We start from the raw sequence: 17,404 nt of genomic DNA, 5'->3' as shown, positions 1-17,404 counted from the left end.
ACTGAATAAGGAATTAAATTAAAAATGTGTTAATTTATGTTAATTAAGAAAAAATAATACCTGGATAAGCATCTAATTTGTATTCTTAATCTTGAAAGTTATGAATGTATTATATATAACCAAGAGTGATTGCTCATCAGAGTAAAGTCTAGTCTTCATAAGTGTAAAGCTCATGAAAAATTTCTTATACAACTCCTAGAAAGCAAAATCAGTAACTTTAAAAAATTTTCCAAAACTTTATTTACTTAAACAAGTAAACAAATCAAAACGTTTACTTTATTTATTTCAAGTGTTTATTTTAGAAAATTAAAATTTTATTTAATTTTAACAAATATTCATATTTTGTAATTTTTCTACTTTTAAAGACAACATGAAATTAAGTTTTATCAAAATTTGTATTATAATTGTATTTATTGTTTTAAATTGTCAAGTTTTGACAGTAGTGTTTGGAGAAACAACTTTATCAGAAAATAAAAATTTAACTCACCATGAAGAGCATTTAAAAGATTTAAATGTAAGTAAATATAATTCAAAAAAATTGAAATCTAGTAAAAGTAATAATGAAGAAATGGAAAATTCTCCTTGGTTCTTAAATATACCACTATTGCCGGTAATAGTTGCAACTTCGAATTCAATTCCCGAAGGTTCTTGTAAAAGACAATTACGATTATATTTTAATCATTTAAAAAATGGCACATTATGGGCGACTGAAAGTAAGTATTATTGTAAGAAAATAATTTTTTTTTAAACTTTTATTTTAATGTATAAAAAGTACGTTAAACTACTTTAGCTGTGGGACGAACATTTTTTGTAATTTTTCTTATAACAGTTTTAGAAAAAAATTAATAACTTAAAATTCGTTTGCTATAGATGAATAGTGACTTTTTTAGTAGTCAAAAAATGTATACTCTTTTAAATAAATTTAATTGTGAAATAAAATTTAATTTTTTTGTAATAAATTAATAAACAATTTGTATTACTTATTATCTTTAGAGATGAGAATTATAATGTAATTTATATATAAATTATACATTCCACATTTATCTTTAGAACGACAACACTTACAATGCAATATCTATATTTATAATTGGAAATACTAATTTTTGCTTTTAGAAATCTAAAGATAAGTATGAAATGTAACATTCGTGTGAATTATTAATTTTTTTCTAAAAATGTTGAAAAAATTTTTAACTTACAATAAATTATAAACAATAAATATTTCAAAAAAAAAAATACTTGAAAGTCTTTCTTAATTTTCTGTAAGATAACAAAATTGAGAAATAGTGGAATAAGTGTTGTGCTTAATTTAAAAAAATTTTTATATCAAAAAACGCTATATTTTCACATCTCTAATTTAGAGATTATTTTATAAACACTGCTCATGTGGAATTTAAATAATTTATCGAAATAAAATATTTCAATATGGCTTATAAATATTAAAAACTATTTGGCAAAATGGAATTAGATTCGACTTAAAATATCTATCGGATCAATTCATTCAATATTTTAAATAAATTTCCCAACAAAATTAATATTGTGGACCTAATAATTACATGCTGTTAAGAAAAGCATAACGAAACAAATTTATTCTTTTTTTTTATTACAGTGTTCGATTCATCCGCTAAATATCCATATGGTGTTTTTGATGGTTTCACTCGGCATTTGGGAAGTTTTGATCAGTGTGAAAGAATTGAAACAAAAATTATAAATAATGAAGATGGAAAAATTGAGGAAATACGCAGTAGATATTGTTTGGTGGATGTAAAATTTAAAGAAAAAAATGAACCATCAAATTTTACTGAAGAATACAATCTATTTTTTGATTCACAAGATTCTGCCTGGGAAGCAATCAGAGTATTTTCACTATTTTTATAAACATATTAAAATTTATTTTATAGAAGAATTTATGTTCTGAAAATGATTATAATCATTTTCCATATGACGAAGTGATTATTTTAGGAAAAAGGCGATTTTCGACGGTTCAAAAGATACTTTTTGCAAATGGCATTGTGTTTTCCTGCAAAATGTCAAACAGAGGATATTGTGACGGCACTAAAAGAACCCTTGGATGAATTTAGTACAAAATACAATATTAAAGTTGAAGCATCAATTTTACCTATGTATTGCTCTTCTCTTGCTTCCAATCAAGATGCATTTTCTAATTATGAAATAATTTTCAGGTAAAAAATTAAATTCTTTTAAATAAATAATTCGTTTTGTCACAAAATAATTAAGAAAAAGAAACTCTTGGATTTTTATATATGTACATATATGAGGAATTTCAGATGAAGTGATCAAGGTGAAACAAATTTTTCTCAAATCGTACTTAAAGCGGGTAATTTCTAATTTTATAATTTTCCGTGAGGGATAGTTTTAGGTACATTTTAATTTTTTTTAATAATTAAATAAGAAAACTTTTAATATCAATTTATATAGCTAAAAAGTCTTTGTGAAAATCGTGAAATATTTGAAAATATTTTACCATCTCATCTAATTATCGTAAGAAATAATAATTAATCTAAGTACATATTATCATAAAACGTCGCTAATGTAGAATACATAAAGTAAAAGAAATAAGATTTATTACAGAAATCTTCTTTATGAATAGTGGCAAAGAATGAGAGATGTATCATAAGCAATGTGAACAAAAATGCACTGAGAGAAACTATATTAGTAGCGATTACCATTTCGTTAGTAAGAGTATTTTTACTAAATTATATTAGTTACTGTTACCATTTGGTTAGTAAGCGTAATCATTTCGTTAGTAAGGTAACTAACTAAAACTAATTAGTTAAACCAACTAATAAAATAGTATATATATAAATACACATTTTTAATTAAATTCAATAAATACTATAAAATAGCAATATAGTAAATTGTTGATCAGATGTTGTGTCTGAGATGTTAATTATGAATACCAACTATTTTGTTTAATAATTAAGTATTATAAAACTAAAAGATGATGATTCAATTTCCCTAGAAAAATCGTACGTGCTCATATACATTTTTGCACGAAACGTGCTCATTAACATTTTAGCAAAAATCGTGCTCTTTTTTCTAAATCATCCCCAGTAGAGCAATGATTTGAATGGTATATAAACCCCGACTCAAATCAGAGAGGATGTCAAAAGTTCCAGTGTGTAAATCCCTGTGATTAGTGTAATATCATTGTTGAGCGATCCTTCAGTTTATTTTACGTGAAAGTTGTTATATATTCTTTCCGGTGAATTAGAGTAAATTTTTATAAATTCTTTCTATATTTGGTGCAAATCGCTTCTATTTGACACTTCCTATAACAGGTGCAAGTGAAGTGAAGCAACATTTAGAAAAAGTGAAAAACTATTGTTATAAAAATATTTCGAGTTGTGAAAATTACACAAGAAGAAGAATTCTTTCTAACAAATAATTTTTTTAGAATTATGATTTGAGAAAATCTTATTCTGTAGAATTTTTGCACAATTTTCATTAAACATATTATATCGAAAATTTGTATTTTCTAGAACAATAATTTTAAATTAATATTAAATATTAATATTAAAAAAAAATGAATATTCTGTTCATTTTTTTCTACAAAATTACTATTCTTATAATTACTAATCTGCAAAATTAATATTTAACAAGACAACACTGAAAAATTTGTTTTGCGGCAGCTGTCCCAATTGAAAAATTTTCATATTTTTACTCATAAAAACTCATGATAAATGTTAAGTATAAAGTTAATAAAATATAGAAATTTTTCGTTTAGAACAGCTGCAGTACCAAATTGTTTTCAATGAATGTTTCTCACAAATTGAGATTTGATTAAAAATTTATGACACATTAATTTTTGTCTAAATAAAATTTCAGCAACATTGATAATCGGTTTAATGGAAATACTGAAAAATTAATACTTTAACAATTTAATATTCGGCAAAAGAAATATTCTACTGAGTAAGATTGTATAAAATTATAATTTTAAAAAATTTATTTTAGAGCTTATTTCTGCGTCCCAATAGTTTCTTTCATTGAAACTAAATATGAATCAAATTCTTTATACAACGACTCAGCGCTTGTCTCATTGAAATCCAACTACTTATTGTAAAAGTGAGTAGTATACCAGCAACCAGCTTGATTAATCAGCATCATTCCTCCAAGGAAAATAAATAAATTATTATTTTATAATGGGATGAAATTCCTGAATTGTTCAAGTCAAAAATTCGAAGTTATTGAACTGGCTTGTAACTTTGGTAAATTGTTGTCCTATATGAGTGTAACAAATCCCTAAAATATATTAGTTCATTTAAATAAAATTTGTAGAAAAAAGAAGGGTTAATTTTGGAAATAAATGGGGTTGAAAATTGATTTTCGAAAAAACTTTTTATGGCATTGAAAAGTACATGAAAAATCCTTTAAAAAACACTAGTAGAAAATTAAAATCCATAAACTTATGTTAAAGTTATACGCATATTCGAATAATTACTTTTTTTGTATTCTCCATCGTTTGCAGTATTATGTTTAGTTGTCAAAAATTTGTACCTAATCATGAATGGGTTTGGAAAGAAATTTTTTCTTTACCTTGATCCTTTAAGATGAAATTTCCCATATGTATATTTGGATATTTACATTGAACATCAATTTTTTATTCTGCTCGTAAAAATATCAAAAAATTCCCAATTTAAATAATTTTTTCAATTTTCAGTTTAACATTTCTTTTAATATTTACTATTATCGTCATAAGTACCATTATTGACATAAATTCTGACGAAAAGAATGAGCCGTCCTTATTAAAGAATCTACTATTCTGTTTTTCTGCTCGCAAAAATTGGAACAACATTTTTAAAATAAATTATGTACATCCTGCATTAGACTCCATACATTCTATTCGAGTAATATTGACAGGTTTGGCTGTTATTGCTCACAGACAAATTCAATACTTATATTCAGGAACAATGAATGGACGTTATTTTGAATGGGTTATTATAAGCAATGCTAAAATAAAAAAATTCAATTCAATTATTAACAAAATTAATTAACAATTAACTAATTGACATTAATTAATCTGTAGATATCGTCTGATCCCATTTTTGGATTACTTCACAATTTTGGAATTGTTGTCGATGGATTCTTCGGTTTGGGAGGGCTATTACTTTCTTACGCATTATTGGAGACATTGAATAAAACAAGAAAATTAGATTACGTACATTTGATTTTAAATCGAGTAATGAGGTGCTGTAATACTTAAAATAAAAAAAACACCAGTGATAAAAAACTAAATTAATTTTATACTAATTATTTCATATTGATAATTAATTTTGCAGATTGTTACCACTTTATATTTTTGTGACTTTTGGATATGCAACGATTTTTCATCGATTTGGTTCTGGACCATTTTGGGAAGTTGCTGTTGGTCTTAATCGAGATTCTTGTTCTTCTCATTGGTGGTCAAATTTGTTTTTCATCAATAATTATTTTAGTGGTGACAACAAGGTACCATAAAATCTATTTTAAGACTCAATATTTCCAAGATACATTTATATTAATAATTTTTAATGTTATCGATGCATTTATTAAATTTACTCTTGTTCAGTGCGTAATTCAGTCTTGGTATTTAGCTGTGGATTTTCATTGTTTTTTAATTGGATTATTGTTAATTACTGCATTTAACAAAATGTCTCGTAAAATTGGTTACATATTTTTATGTTGCACCTTAATTTTTTCTGCTGCATTGACATTTTATTTTACATATAATAATGATGCAGACCCAATATTAATCTCCTATGTCACGTAAGAATTTAGTTTATGGTAACTTATTCTTTAGATATTAATTTTTCATTGTGTTTTTTTTTAAAGAGTTTTGTTTTTATCTATCAAAATGGTATTATTTTCATTTAATAATAAATTAAACATATTAGATAACTAATTTCCTTTATAGGTTTAGAATAGCAGAAGAAATGGATTATTTTCTTAATTATTACGTTAAATCTCATTTGCGTTTGGCTGCCTATATTACCGGATTAATTTTCGGGGCTCTGTTATATGACTGCAAAAAAACTAGATGGCGCATATCAAAGGTAAAATCAATAATAGTTTAATAATAATGAGAATATATTAATAATAATATTAAAATAATTGTTTTATTTTTTGCAGATGTGGTCACAAATTTTTTATCTTAGTGCAACTTTCTTGGCTTATACTTTAACGTGGAGTGGAACACTTTTCATGAATCCAAATTTAAAAATAAATGCTTTCCTAAAAGCTCTTTACGCAAGTCTTCATAGACCAATTTTCTCCTTCTGTATTTGTGCTATTCCCCTTCTCTTTTCAATTGGAGACGGTTTAGGTAATTATGAAAATAATAAATTATTATTAATTTTACAGAGACAGTATCAAAATTACAAAAAAAATTTTAAATTGAATAAAACATTTATATTTTTAGATTTAGAACAATATTAACATCTTACACCAAATAATATTTTATTTAATTACTAACAAATAGGAAAAATGTATGTAAAAAAACAAAAATTTTCAATATCAAAAATAACAAACAATAAAAAATATGTTTTCCATATAAAAAAGCAATTATAAATAATTAAAATAACAAAAGTAAAAATAATAAATTTGAAAATAACAATATTTATATAAGTTTTGTTTAATTTAACATTATTTTTGAAAAATTTTTTTGTAATTTTGATATATACTCATTTTATAGTGAGTAGACATTTATGTGAAATAACTAAAAAGTTGTCTATTGTTCTTGTAGAATTTTATTATAAAATTATAAATATAAAATGGTTGCAACCTATATCAAGAATAACTTTTTCAATTTATCTTACTCATTATGCGATATTTCTCTATGAACTTGGAACAACAAAAACATCATTTACATTTACCTTTTACAATGGAGTAAGTCAAATCTTTGATATTGAATGATTAAAATTTTTAATATTTCATTTTATTGAAATTCGTTTTTTTTCACAGGTAAAATACATTGTAGGTGATTTTATTTTTTCTGTCCTCCTTGGATTATTCTTTGCTATTCTAATTGAATTTCCATTTAGAAACTTTGGAAGCTTAATTTTAAAAAGGTAGACAACAACAACAGTAAAAAAAATACTTTTTCACATTTTGTTAATAACTTGATTAAAAGTCTAATTCTAATTAAATTTTATTTTCAGATCCTCAAAAATCATTAAAAAAGAAGAATAATAATTACATACATAATATGAAGATAAGTCGAAAACGATCCAATTTAACTAAATTTTTATAATGATATTGTTATATTCGCATTGGTTTCCTTGCATGTTCTCTTAGATCGAAGACGCATTAGCTTCGTAAATAAAACAGGTTTTTAAAATTATTAAATTACTGTTATAATATCCTGAGACAAATGACATATGTCACATGTGTGATTAATGACATGTAATGAAAAGTGACATTAAGCTTTTCATTTTATAATAGGAATTTTTTTACTGTTTTTGTCTTTGCGAGGAGCCAGTTAACATTTTTGTAATTATAAATTAGAGATCCGATAATTAATCCAGTAACATAAACAGACAAATGCATTTCAGTTTTAATATGTAATAATTATTGAAATATTCAATTTTCAATATTTTCATGTATTGTCAAAGTTTAAATAATTTTTTCAAAATTTTAATTATTAATTAATTAATTAGCTAATTAACTAATTAACTAATTAACTAATTCATAATTATATTTGGGGGATTTCACGTGAAGTGATCAAACGGGAAAAATAATTTTGTTCTAGTACCTAATTATTTTTTTTCTCTTAAATATTAAAATAAAAAATTTTATTAATATCAGTTTCGAAAGCTTTTTTGATGCTTTTTCAATTGGTAATATATGTACTTTTGAAAAAAAAATTTTTGACCAGAAAAAATGTAACTCAAAAATAAATTTGACATTTTCTGAATGAAAAGTACGATTTTTTTTAAATCAAAAGTTGAGGTTTTTTCCTATAAAAATATATAGTTGTAAAAATGTGACAAGAATGTTTAAATATTGATAAATAATACACCCAGAGAAATGTTTTATTTGAACCAAATATAATATATTTACATTAAATAAACGTATATTTGTCTTACAGCCTACTAGCCTATTTATTTGGTGTAAATAAAATTTTTTATTTAAATCAAATAAAAATTTATTATGCTCTGAGAAAAATATATCATTTCTCTGGGTATAGTAAAAAAATGATCAAAAGTAGCCAAAAATGATAAAAAGAATGCAAAAAATGTTAATTATCAATATTTAAACATTCTTGTGCCACATTTTCAACTACATATTTTTATAAGAAAAAACCTCAGCTTTCGATTAAAAAAAAAAGAAAAAATCGTACCATTTACCCCGAAAAAGTAAAATTTATTTTTGAGTTTAATTTTTTTGGTCAAAAATTTCATTTTTGTCCTACCTGCACGGAAAGTGTGTTATTTCGTGCACTTGAGGCGGTCGCAAAGTAAGTGATTCCCGCCCAGAGATGGGGTGAGCGGGCGCAAAGTACATTCGCGCCCACTGACGTCATAGATGCGGGCGCAAAGTACATTCGCGCCCGCTGACGTCATAGAAGCGGGCGCAAAATACATTCGCGCCCGCACCACTAAAAAATGTATTGTTTTCATTTTTGTGACATAATAAACATACGTAATATACGTAAACAACTACATGTAATTTACCTTAAGTATATTATCTTCCCAACCCTGATGGAACATTGAAACAAGCGGACTTGCATGCACTCAATAATACACTTTCCATGCAGACAGGACAAAAAATGTTGTTCGCAGCACGGGCGCAAAAGGTGATAGTGTCTCAGGCGAGATTATGAAGAAACCTCGGCGACCCTACGCACCCTCGGCTTCGCCTCGGGCGCTTCGGGTCCCCTTGGTTTCTCTAATCTCGCCTTCGCCACAATCACCTATTTTGCGCCCTTGATACGAAAATAACTATTTTTATTAATAAGAAAATTTTATTTTAATATTTAAGAAAAAAAAATTATTAAAATATGCGCTGTACAGTAAATTTCCAAACAAAAACTTTTACCCCCTCCCCCTCGGAAAATATTAGACTAAATGAAAAAATATTTTTACCAAAAATTAATACCAGTAATGGGACGAGATTCGGCCCATAAGTTTGTCAAATTAGAACTACTGAGAATCGGTGTCATTACTGTCCCTGTATTAGCCTATGTGTACTTATAAAATAAAGAACAGTTATTTACAAACACATCAGTAGATTGTAATTAGTTTAAAAAAAATTCTATTCATTTAAATAATTAATAAAAAAAAGATCAATAACGTATGCATCTCTTATAATAATAATTTATTTCTTTGTATAATACCCATTACAAGGTTTTTACAAACTTCTCACTTCGTTAATTACAAGAAAATATTTCACTCCTTATCTTTTTTCAACAATTTTAATATATTCGCATATATGCATCTCTTATATAAAACTAGAATATATGTCAAAGACAAGTGATCGGTAGAATAAAATTTTCATTGAAGTGTAAAACAGTGAAAGATATATTAAATTAGCAAAATTAAAATTAAATTAAATTAATTAAATAAATAATGAAAATTTTATATAATTATTAAAACAATTATATTTTGTAATTCAAAATTATCGAGAAAATCTTAGGTTTTTTTATATACAAAAGACAAGATGAATTTAAGCTTTTGCATAATTTGTGTTATTGGCGAATTGATGTTAAATTTTTTTATTTTCCCAATTGTGATTGGACAACATACATTATCGAATAGAGAATTTCTAATTAAAGAATGTAAGGAAACAAATTATTATACCGCAAAAATTGAATCGAATTCTGAAAGTATTTATAATGAAGAAAGTAAAAATGTAGTAAAGTCTCCTTGGTTCTTAAATATACCACTATTGCCGATAATAGTTGCAACTTCAAATTCAATTCCTGAAGGTTCTTGTAAAAGGCAATTACAATTATATTTTGATCATTTAAAAAATGGCACATTATGGGCGACAGAAAGTGAGTATTACTACTTTATTGTTTAGAATACTTGTAAACAATTTTATTTTTATTTTTTAATTTCACTTTTTTTTATTAAAAAAAGAAAAAAATGAGATTAAAAAAAAATTTTTATGAGGTCCGGAACATAAAAATCACTTGAAATGTGGGAAATTTTATTCATTATCAAAAAAATTGGTATTTTAACTTAAATTTTTTTAGTGTTTGATTCATCAGCTAAATATCCTTATGGTGTTTTTGATGGTTTCACTCGGCATTTGGGAAGTTTTGATCAGTGTAATCGAATTCAAACAAAAATATTAAATAATGAAGATGGAAAAATTGAGGAAATAGACAGTAGATATTGTTTAGTGGATATAAAATTTAAAAAAGAAAATGAAGAAACAAATTTTACTGGAGAACACAATATATATTTTGATCCGCAAGTTTCTGCCTGGGAAGCAATTAGAGTACGTTCTATTTACAGAATGTATTAACGCATGTAATATTCAATTTTGAACTGTAATATGTAAAATTGTTGAGATTTTTTTGAATTAGTATAAAAAATTGAGAAATTTAGGGTAAGTACTTCAATTACGGCGCATTCATAAAAAATAACTATTATTACTATTATATTTAATATAACTGTTGCAAAATGATTTAAAAAAATTATTTTAATCTTTTTTTGATACAATTACTAATAAAGATGCATATTTAAAAAATTATTAATTTAATTATTTGAGATCAAATTTTTTCCCTCGCCGTAATTGAAACATTTTTAAGATTTACATATTGGCTTCAATTACAGCGGGCAAAGTATCTTCAAAATTCACGTAATTTTGGTCACCGTAATTGATACACCAAAACTGATACAAACGCGCAGTAATAGAAAATCACGGTATTAGTTTTAATTTCTCATATTTGTTTAAATAATCGATTTTTATAAAGTGCAAATTTTTTTTTAATATCTAAATACCTAACATAAGCTTTTAGTTTAATAAGTCTTCAATATACTTTATACAACAGAAATGTCGAATTTTCTATTTCAAAGGTGTTTTGACTCTAATCGCGCCATAATTAGTGCATTTACCTATTATATAAAATACAGAGTGAGTAGTAATTTTACTTTTTATATTTTCCATTAATGTCTAAGTATTTTAAAATGGGTAATTAATTCTAAAAAAATAACACGCATATTATAACCCTTTTTTTATCATATTTTATACCTAATAGTCATTTTCTGTTAAAGTAAACAATGTTACCAAGTTATTTATTTATTATTATTATTATTAGTAAAAATTAAATTACATATCTGTAGGTGTAATTAACCTTTAAACTGCACCGTGGAAAAAAATCACGCCTAGTGTTTTTAGCGGTCTGTCAGACCGCTGTTTCCTATACTTTTGTGTTTTTCTAGTAAATTATGTAATGACAATTATCGTATGTATTTTTATTTTTTTACAATAAATAGACTAGGGTAAATGTACTAATTACGGCGCGATTCGAGTCAAAATACCTTTGAAATAGAAAATTCGACATTCCTATTGTATTAAGTAAATTGAAGACTTAATAAACTAAAAGCTTATGGTATTTAGATATTAAAAAAAATTTAACTTTTTAAAAATCTTAATATTACACTGGGTTACAAAAAAATGGTCAAGTCGTGTTTATTTAAAATTTTTTGTGTTTATTGAAAGTTTAGGTGTCACTGAACAAGAATATACCCAAAAAAAATTTGTCCATTCGGTCAGTTCCGTAGAAAACGAGATTAAAGTGTTAAAAAAATCGCCTTTTTAGCACTTTTTGAAGCGTTGTAAAATGAAAACGCAACAAGATAAAAATCTTCACGAGGGCTTGAATGAAAGCTTCAATCTTCAACTTTGAGTCCCAAAACTGAAAAGTGAATGATAATTGCGCAGAAAATTTATATAACATGAAATGAATATCTCAAATAGTCAAAATAGCTGGGATAGAGAGCACTTGTTAAAAATCGATTTTCACAACCGAATTTATTTGGAACTTGTTACTTGGAAGTTTTTAACGTTTCTATTGCCGTTTCGAAAGTTGGATTTAAAAAATTCAAAATGTCGGATTAAAAATGGCGTTCAAAAATTTCAAAAATGGAGTGAATTTTTTCGCAGTTTTTTCCTCCGGGGTTTTTGAAATATTTGAACGCCATTTTTAATTCGCCATTTTGAATTTTTTAAATTCAACTTTCGAAACGTCAATAGAAACGTTGAAAACTTCCAAGTAACAAGTTCCAAATAAATTCAGTAATGAAAATCGATTTTTAACAAGTGCTCTCTATCCCAACTATTTTGACTATTTGAGATAGTTATTTCATGTTAAATAAATTTTCTGCGCAATTATCATGCACTTTTTAGTTTTGGGACTCAAAGTTGAAGGTTTAAGCTTTCATTCAAGCCCTCGTGAAGGTTTTTATCTTGTTGCGTTTTCGTTTTACAACGCTTCAAAAAGTGCTAAAAAAGCGATTTTTTGACACTTTAATCTCGTTTTCTACGGAACTGACCGAATGGAAAATTTTTTTTGGGTATATTCTTGTTTAGTGACACCTAAACTTTCAATAAACACAGAAAATTTTAAATAAACACGACTTGACCATTTTTTTTGTAACCCAGTGTTATTTAAACAAATATGAGAAATTAAAACTAATACCGTAATTTTCTATTACTGCGCGTTTGCATCAGTTTCGGTGTATCAATTACGGTGACCAAAATTACGTGTATTTTGATGATTCTTTGCCCGCTGTAATTGAAGCCAATGGAAATGTTAAAAATATTTCAATTACGTCGAGGGAAAAAATTTGATCTCAAATAATTAAATTAATAATTTTTTAAATGTGCATCTTTATTAGTAATTGTATCAAAAAAAGATTAAAATAATTTTTTAAAATCATTTTGCAACAGTTATATTAAATATAATAGTAATAATAGTTATTTTTTATGAACGCGCCGTAATTGGTACACTTATCCTATTTCTATAATATTTTTTTGCAATTTTTTTATTTTCATTTATGTTACAATACTGAAAAGCTGAAGTTTCTATTGTACTTTGAAAAAAAGTAAGAAGCGAAATAATTTTAGTTAGTGGTCCCACAGACCGCTAAAACAGTTTAAAGGTTTCGGTCGCAGAATTTTTATGTGTATATCTGATTGAATTAATAAATTAAATTATAATTTAGGAAAAAGGCGATTTTCGAAGATACAAAAGATATATTTTACAAATGGCACTATGTTTTCCTTCAAAATGTCAAACGGAGGATATTGTTGCAGCGTTAAAACAACCTTTGGATAAATTTGGTGCAGAATATGATCTTCAAGTCGAAGCATCAATTATACCTATGTATTGTGCCTCAAAAGAAGCTCAAAAATTTTCTATTTACGATATAATTTTCTAGTAAGAATAATTTCAAATTTTCTACTCCTTTGCTCAGAATTCTATTATAAATAATTTCCTAATTTACAGTTTGACATTTCTAATAATATTGAGTCTCGTCATAGTTAGCACTCTGATTGACTTTAATTATGATAAAAACAAAGAGTTTTCTTTATTACATTGTTTCTCTGCTCGTAAAAATTTGAACGAAATTTTAAGTATAAATTATGAACATCCAGGACTTGATTCTATTCACTTTATTCGAGTATTGCTTGCAGTTCTTATTGTTGCATTGCACAGACAATTGCTGTATATGTACGGATCAAATATTTCTGGAAAATATTTGGAATGGGTAAGTAATTAATAAAATTATTTTTTCCTATTGACAAATTAGATTTATAATTCCATAGGTTATGTCAAAACCTATTTTCGGGATACTGCACAATCTTCCCATCATAGTAGATGGATTCTTCGGTGTTGGAGGACTTTTATTGTCTTACTCTTTATTGGGAGACTTGAGTGTATCAAAAAATATTAATATTACGCTTCTAATTGTAAAACGATTAGTAAGGTATTGTATAAAATTAAAAATTAACTTTTTATAATAATTGTAAATAATTCGAGTTGTGAACGGCTTCTGGAGTTGTGAGTTAAAAAAAATAATTTACAATATTCATGATAAAATATTAGCATATATTTAAAGTGGGGGGTATAAAACAACTACTAAAAATTTTAAATTCTTAAAACTATACAAAAGAATTTTTGATTATATCTGGAAATTTTTATTTTAGTTTAGTCTAACTTTACGCTTATTATTAAAAATTAATAAATTTTTTTCAGAATATTGCCATCATATATGTTTGTTACATTCGCATATGCAACTGTATTTCATCGATTAGGTTCTGGACCATTCTGGGAGTCAACTATGGGAGTCTTTAGAGATTCTTGTTCTTCTTATTGGTGGACTAATTTGTTTTTTATCAATAATTATTTTGGAGGCAATAATAAGGTATAGTAAAAAAAATTAATTAGAATTTTTTGTAACCTTTCTATTTTATTTATTTTTATTATTAATTCTTTAACGTCCGAGTAGAATATATTTGAATTGGTTTCATAATAAATAAAAACGATAACAATCGGATAAATGGATTTTAATAATATTTTGTCCAACTTTTCGAAATTACACTGATTTCCTCTTCAGTGAGTCTACCCACTTGGAAAGATTCCCCGGAAAGTGCCCCCTGGAGGTTCTATCAGAATTCCGCCGGAACTTCCAACGTAATTCCATCGGAGTTCTAAAGAATTTCCGATGGAATTCCGACGGAATTACGTTGGAAGTTCTGGCGGAATTCTGATAGAACCTCCAGGGGGCACTTTCCGGGGAATCTTTCCAAGTGGGTAACAATACAAAAAAAATTATAAAATTAAATCAAAAACAAAAATACAAAGAAATCAAATTAAATTAATAAGAGATGAATTAATAACAAAAACAAAAATACAAAAAATAGTTAGCTAATTAAATAAAATAAATAAACTATACATATATACAAAATAAATAAAAAAAAAAAAAGATGAATAAAAATAAAAAATACAAAAAATAAAAAACAATAGGGTCAGTTGGGGTAAATGGGGACAAAATCACTATTTTTCACAAATTACGTTAGTTTCTTCCTTTAAAAGGTAATATTTGCAGGTTTATTTTTTTTAAAGTTATTATTTACGTTCCCAGGATTAATTTTATGCAGCAGAAAAAAATTTAAATAAGCTTTAAACGCATGAAACTAACTGTCCCCATTTACGCCAAAATTTAGAAAATTTCATAAAATTTGGGGTAAATGGGGACAGTATAGTTTTTAAGAAACTTTTGAGAAAAAAGTTTCCTCAAGTATATTACTGTATTCAGGGATGAAAAAACTTGAAAAAAAATTTGTAGTAGATATATAATAGTTGAACTTATGACTCCTATAAAATAAATATAAATACAATTTACCAAATAAAACAGTGAAACTAAAATTAGCAGTCAGTCATTCTCACGATCGTCAATGAAATAATATAAAATAAAATAATTTTTATTGTTTTTTAATTTAATTTTATAATTTTTTGGTATTATTAGACTCTCTGAAGAGGAAATCAGTGTGATTTCGAAACGTTGAAGAAAATATTATTAAAATCCATTTGTCCGAATTTTATCGTATTTATTATGAAACCAATTCAAATTATTTATTTTTGTTTAGTGCGTGATGCAGTGTTGGTATTTAGCTGTGGATTTCCATTGTTATTTAATTGGATTATTGTTAATTATTGCATTTCACAAAATGTCTCGTAAAATTGGTTTTATATTTTTGGGTTGTATGCTATTTTTAACAACTTGTATTCCTTTTTACGTCACATATAAAAATAATGCAGATCCAATATTTACCTCCATTACTAAGTACGATTTAATTATTTTATAATATTATACAAAAGAATTATATATTTCAAATTATTATTTTGTAATTTGTAAATCTACTTTTTTAGTCCAAGAAGATTAGAGGACAGTGAATATTTTTTAAATTATTATAGTAAAACTCATATGCGTATGGCATCTTATATTATCGGATTAATTGTAGGGGTTTTTATTTTTGATCATAAAAACTCTAATTGGCGTCTCTCAAAGGTAAAATAATATTATTTTTATTATGCATCCTTGCCAATAATTAAAGCAAATTTTTATCATAGTGTTAGATTAACTGTACACTTTTTTTGCTTGATTTTTTAGACCTGGTCACAAATTTTGTTTATTATTTTCGTCTTTATATTGAGTTCAACTGCCGCATGGACTGGAACACTTTTTGTAAATCCAAATTTGAAAACTACTGCTTTTCAAAAAGCCCTGTATGCAAGTCTGCATAGAACAATTTTCGCATTCAGTGTTAGTTCAATTCCTCTTCTCCTGACAATAGGCGATGGCTTAGGTTAAAAGAAAATTTTGATAATTAATAATTTTTACTATACACTAAAGATAAAATTAATAAATAACTATTTGTACATTTTTGTTTTAGGTTTCTATAACAATATACTAACTGCAAGATGGCTACAACCGCTTTCACGTGTTTCTTATGGAATTTTTCTTGTTCATACAATAGTACTTCAGTTTGATGGAACATCAAGAACTCCATCAACCTTTTCAATGTACAATGCGGTAAGTTCTTAATAATATTGATTTTAAATTATGTAGCAAAATTTATCATTTTAATTTTCAAAATATTTCCATTTACAGATTAAATTTTTTATAGTAGATATAATATATTCTATAGGCCTGGCATTATTCTTAGCCATTGTAATAGAATTTCCAGTCAGAAATATTTTTAATGCAATGATAAAAAGAAAGACAATTGTTACGAAAATAAAACCGTAAGAAATATATTACACATTAATTTTATTCCAATAAACATTGTATTATTTAAATTATTTTTAGAATGTAAATAAAGTTATGTTAATAAATTATTCTCTTTTCAGATCAAGAATTATACAAAAGAAGACAAAATAATCTTTGCAAATAATTGAAAATCATTTAATTATAAATTATATGAATACATTAAATAAGTAGTAGGTTACAATGGATCAAGAGATCATCCATAAAGTATACGATACATATAAAAAAAAAAAAATGTAACAGAATTGTCATTTTACCGACTTTTTTGGAGCGAATTTCAAAATTGGCCAATTAAAAATTATCATTAAAATTGCGATTGCGGTCAATTTTGAAATTCGCGCTGAAAAAATCTTTTAGAACAAAATCTGATTGCGCACATATTTAAATATTAAAAATAAACATTAATTAATAAATAAATTGTTTAAAAAATTGATATTTTTTAATTTTTAAATTATTTTACTAAACTTCAATGTTTTTGACGTAAAAAAGATTCTTAAAATATTTTAAAAATTTTGAAAAATGAAGGAATTATAATCAAGTGAAAAAAATGTCATGAAATTTGCAATGCAAATATCTTGAAAAATAATAACAATATCTAATTTATATTTGGTACAGTCATTTAA

General features: G+C 25.5%; 2 protein-coding genes across 2 annotated transcripts; both read left to right on the top strand.

Moving 5' to 3' along the window:
• The first annotated feature begins 137 nt into the window (after positions 1-137).
• LOC127279748 (O-acyltransferase like protein-like) lies at positions 138-7,341 on the top strand. Its single transcript, XM_051302275.1, has 12 exons — positions 138-713; positions 1,607-1,854; positions 1,960-2,180; positions 4,679-4,952; positions 5,045-5,205; positions 5,298-5,466; positions 5,567-5,763; positions 5,912-6,050; positions 6,127-6,319; positions 6,740-6,882; positions 6,958-7,064; positions 7,155-7,341. Exons 1-12 carry the CDS (start codon positions 371-373, stop codon positions 7,183-7,185), a joined length of 2,226 nt encoding a protein of 741 aa, XP_051158232.1. The 5' UTR covers positions 138-370; the 3' UTR covers positions 7,186-7,341.
• A 2,348-nt stretch (positions 7,342-9,689) lies between these two features.
• On the top strand, positions 9,690-17,150 carry LOC127279749 (nose resistant to fluoxetine protein 6-like). Its single transcript, XM_051302276.1, has 12 exons — positions 9,690-9,991; positions 10,193-10,440; positions 13,173-13,387; positions 13,457-13,718; positions 13,777-13,937; positions 14,207-14,375; positions 15,601-15,797; positions 15,884-16,022; positions 16,125-16,320; positions 16,408-16,547; positions 16,626-16,759; positions 16,865-17,150. Exons 1-12 carry the CDS (start codon positions 9,697-9,699, stop codon positions 16,893-16,895), a joined length of 2,187 nt encoding a protein of 728 aa, XP_051158233.1. The 5' UTR covers positions 9,690-9,696; the 3' UTR covers positions 16,896-17,150.
• The last annotated feature ends 254 nt before the right edge of the window (positions 17,151-17,404 follow it).

The sequence above is a fragment of the Leptopilina boulardi genome, unplaced genomic scaffold (assembly GCF_019393585.1).
Source record: "Leptopilina boulardi isolate dan_hultmark-lab unplaced genomic scaffold, ZJU_Lbou_2.1 LbouV2_223, whole genome shotgun sequence".
NCBI classification, from domain to species: Eukaryota; Metazoa; Arthropoda; class Insecta; order Hymenoptera; family Figitidae; genus Leptopilina; species Leptopilina boulardi.
Note: the sequence above shows the minus strand (reverse complement) of the source record. Positions and strands in the feature narration are given on the sequence as shown.

What these genes read in the sequence shown, in the direction of transcription:
- LOC127279749 (XM_051302276.1), top strand. Translation starts at nt 9,697, where the DNA reads ATGTTAAATTTTTTTATTTTCCCAATTGTGATTGGACAACATACATTA. An exon ending in ATTGTAAAACGATTAGTAAG is followed by an intron (nt 13,938 to 14,206) that starts GTATTGTATAAA and finishes AATTTTTTTCAG; the next exon opens with AATATTGCCATCATATATGT. An exon ending in CCTTTTCAATGTACAATGCG is followed by an intron (nt 16,548 to 16,625) that starts GTAAGTTCTTAA and finishes TTCCATTTACAG; the next exon opens with ATTAAATTTTTTATAGTAGA.
- LOC127279748 (XM_051302275.1), top strand. Translation starts at nt 371, where the DNA reads ATGAAATTAAGTTTTATCAAAATTTGTATTATAATTGTATTTATTGTT. An exon ending in ATTTTAGTGGTGACAACAAG is followed by an intron (nt 5,467 to 5,566) that starts GTACCATAAAAT and finishes ACTCTTGTTCAG; the next exon opens with TGCGTAATTCAGTCTTGGTA. An exon ending in ATATTAATCTCCTATGTCAC is followed by an intron (nt 5,764 to 5,911) that starts GTAAGAATTTAG and finishes TTTCCTTTATAG; the next exon opens with GTTTAGAATAGCAGAAGAAA.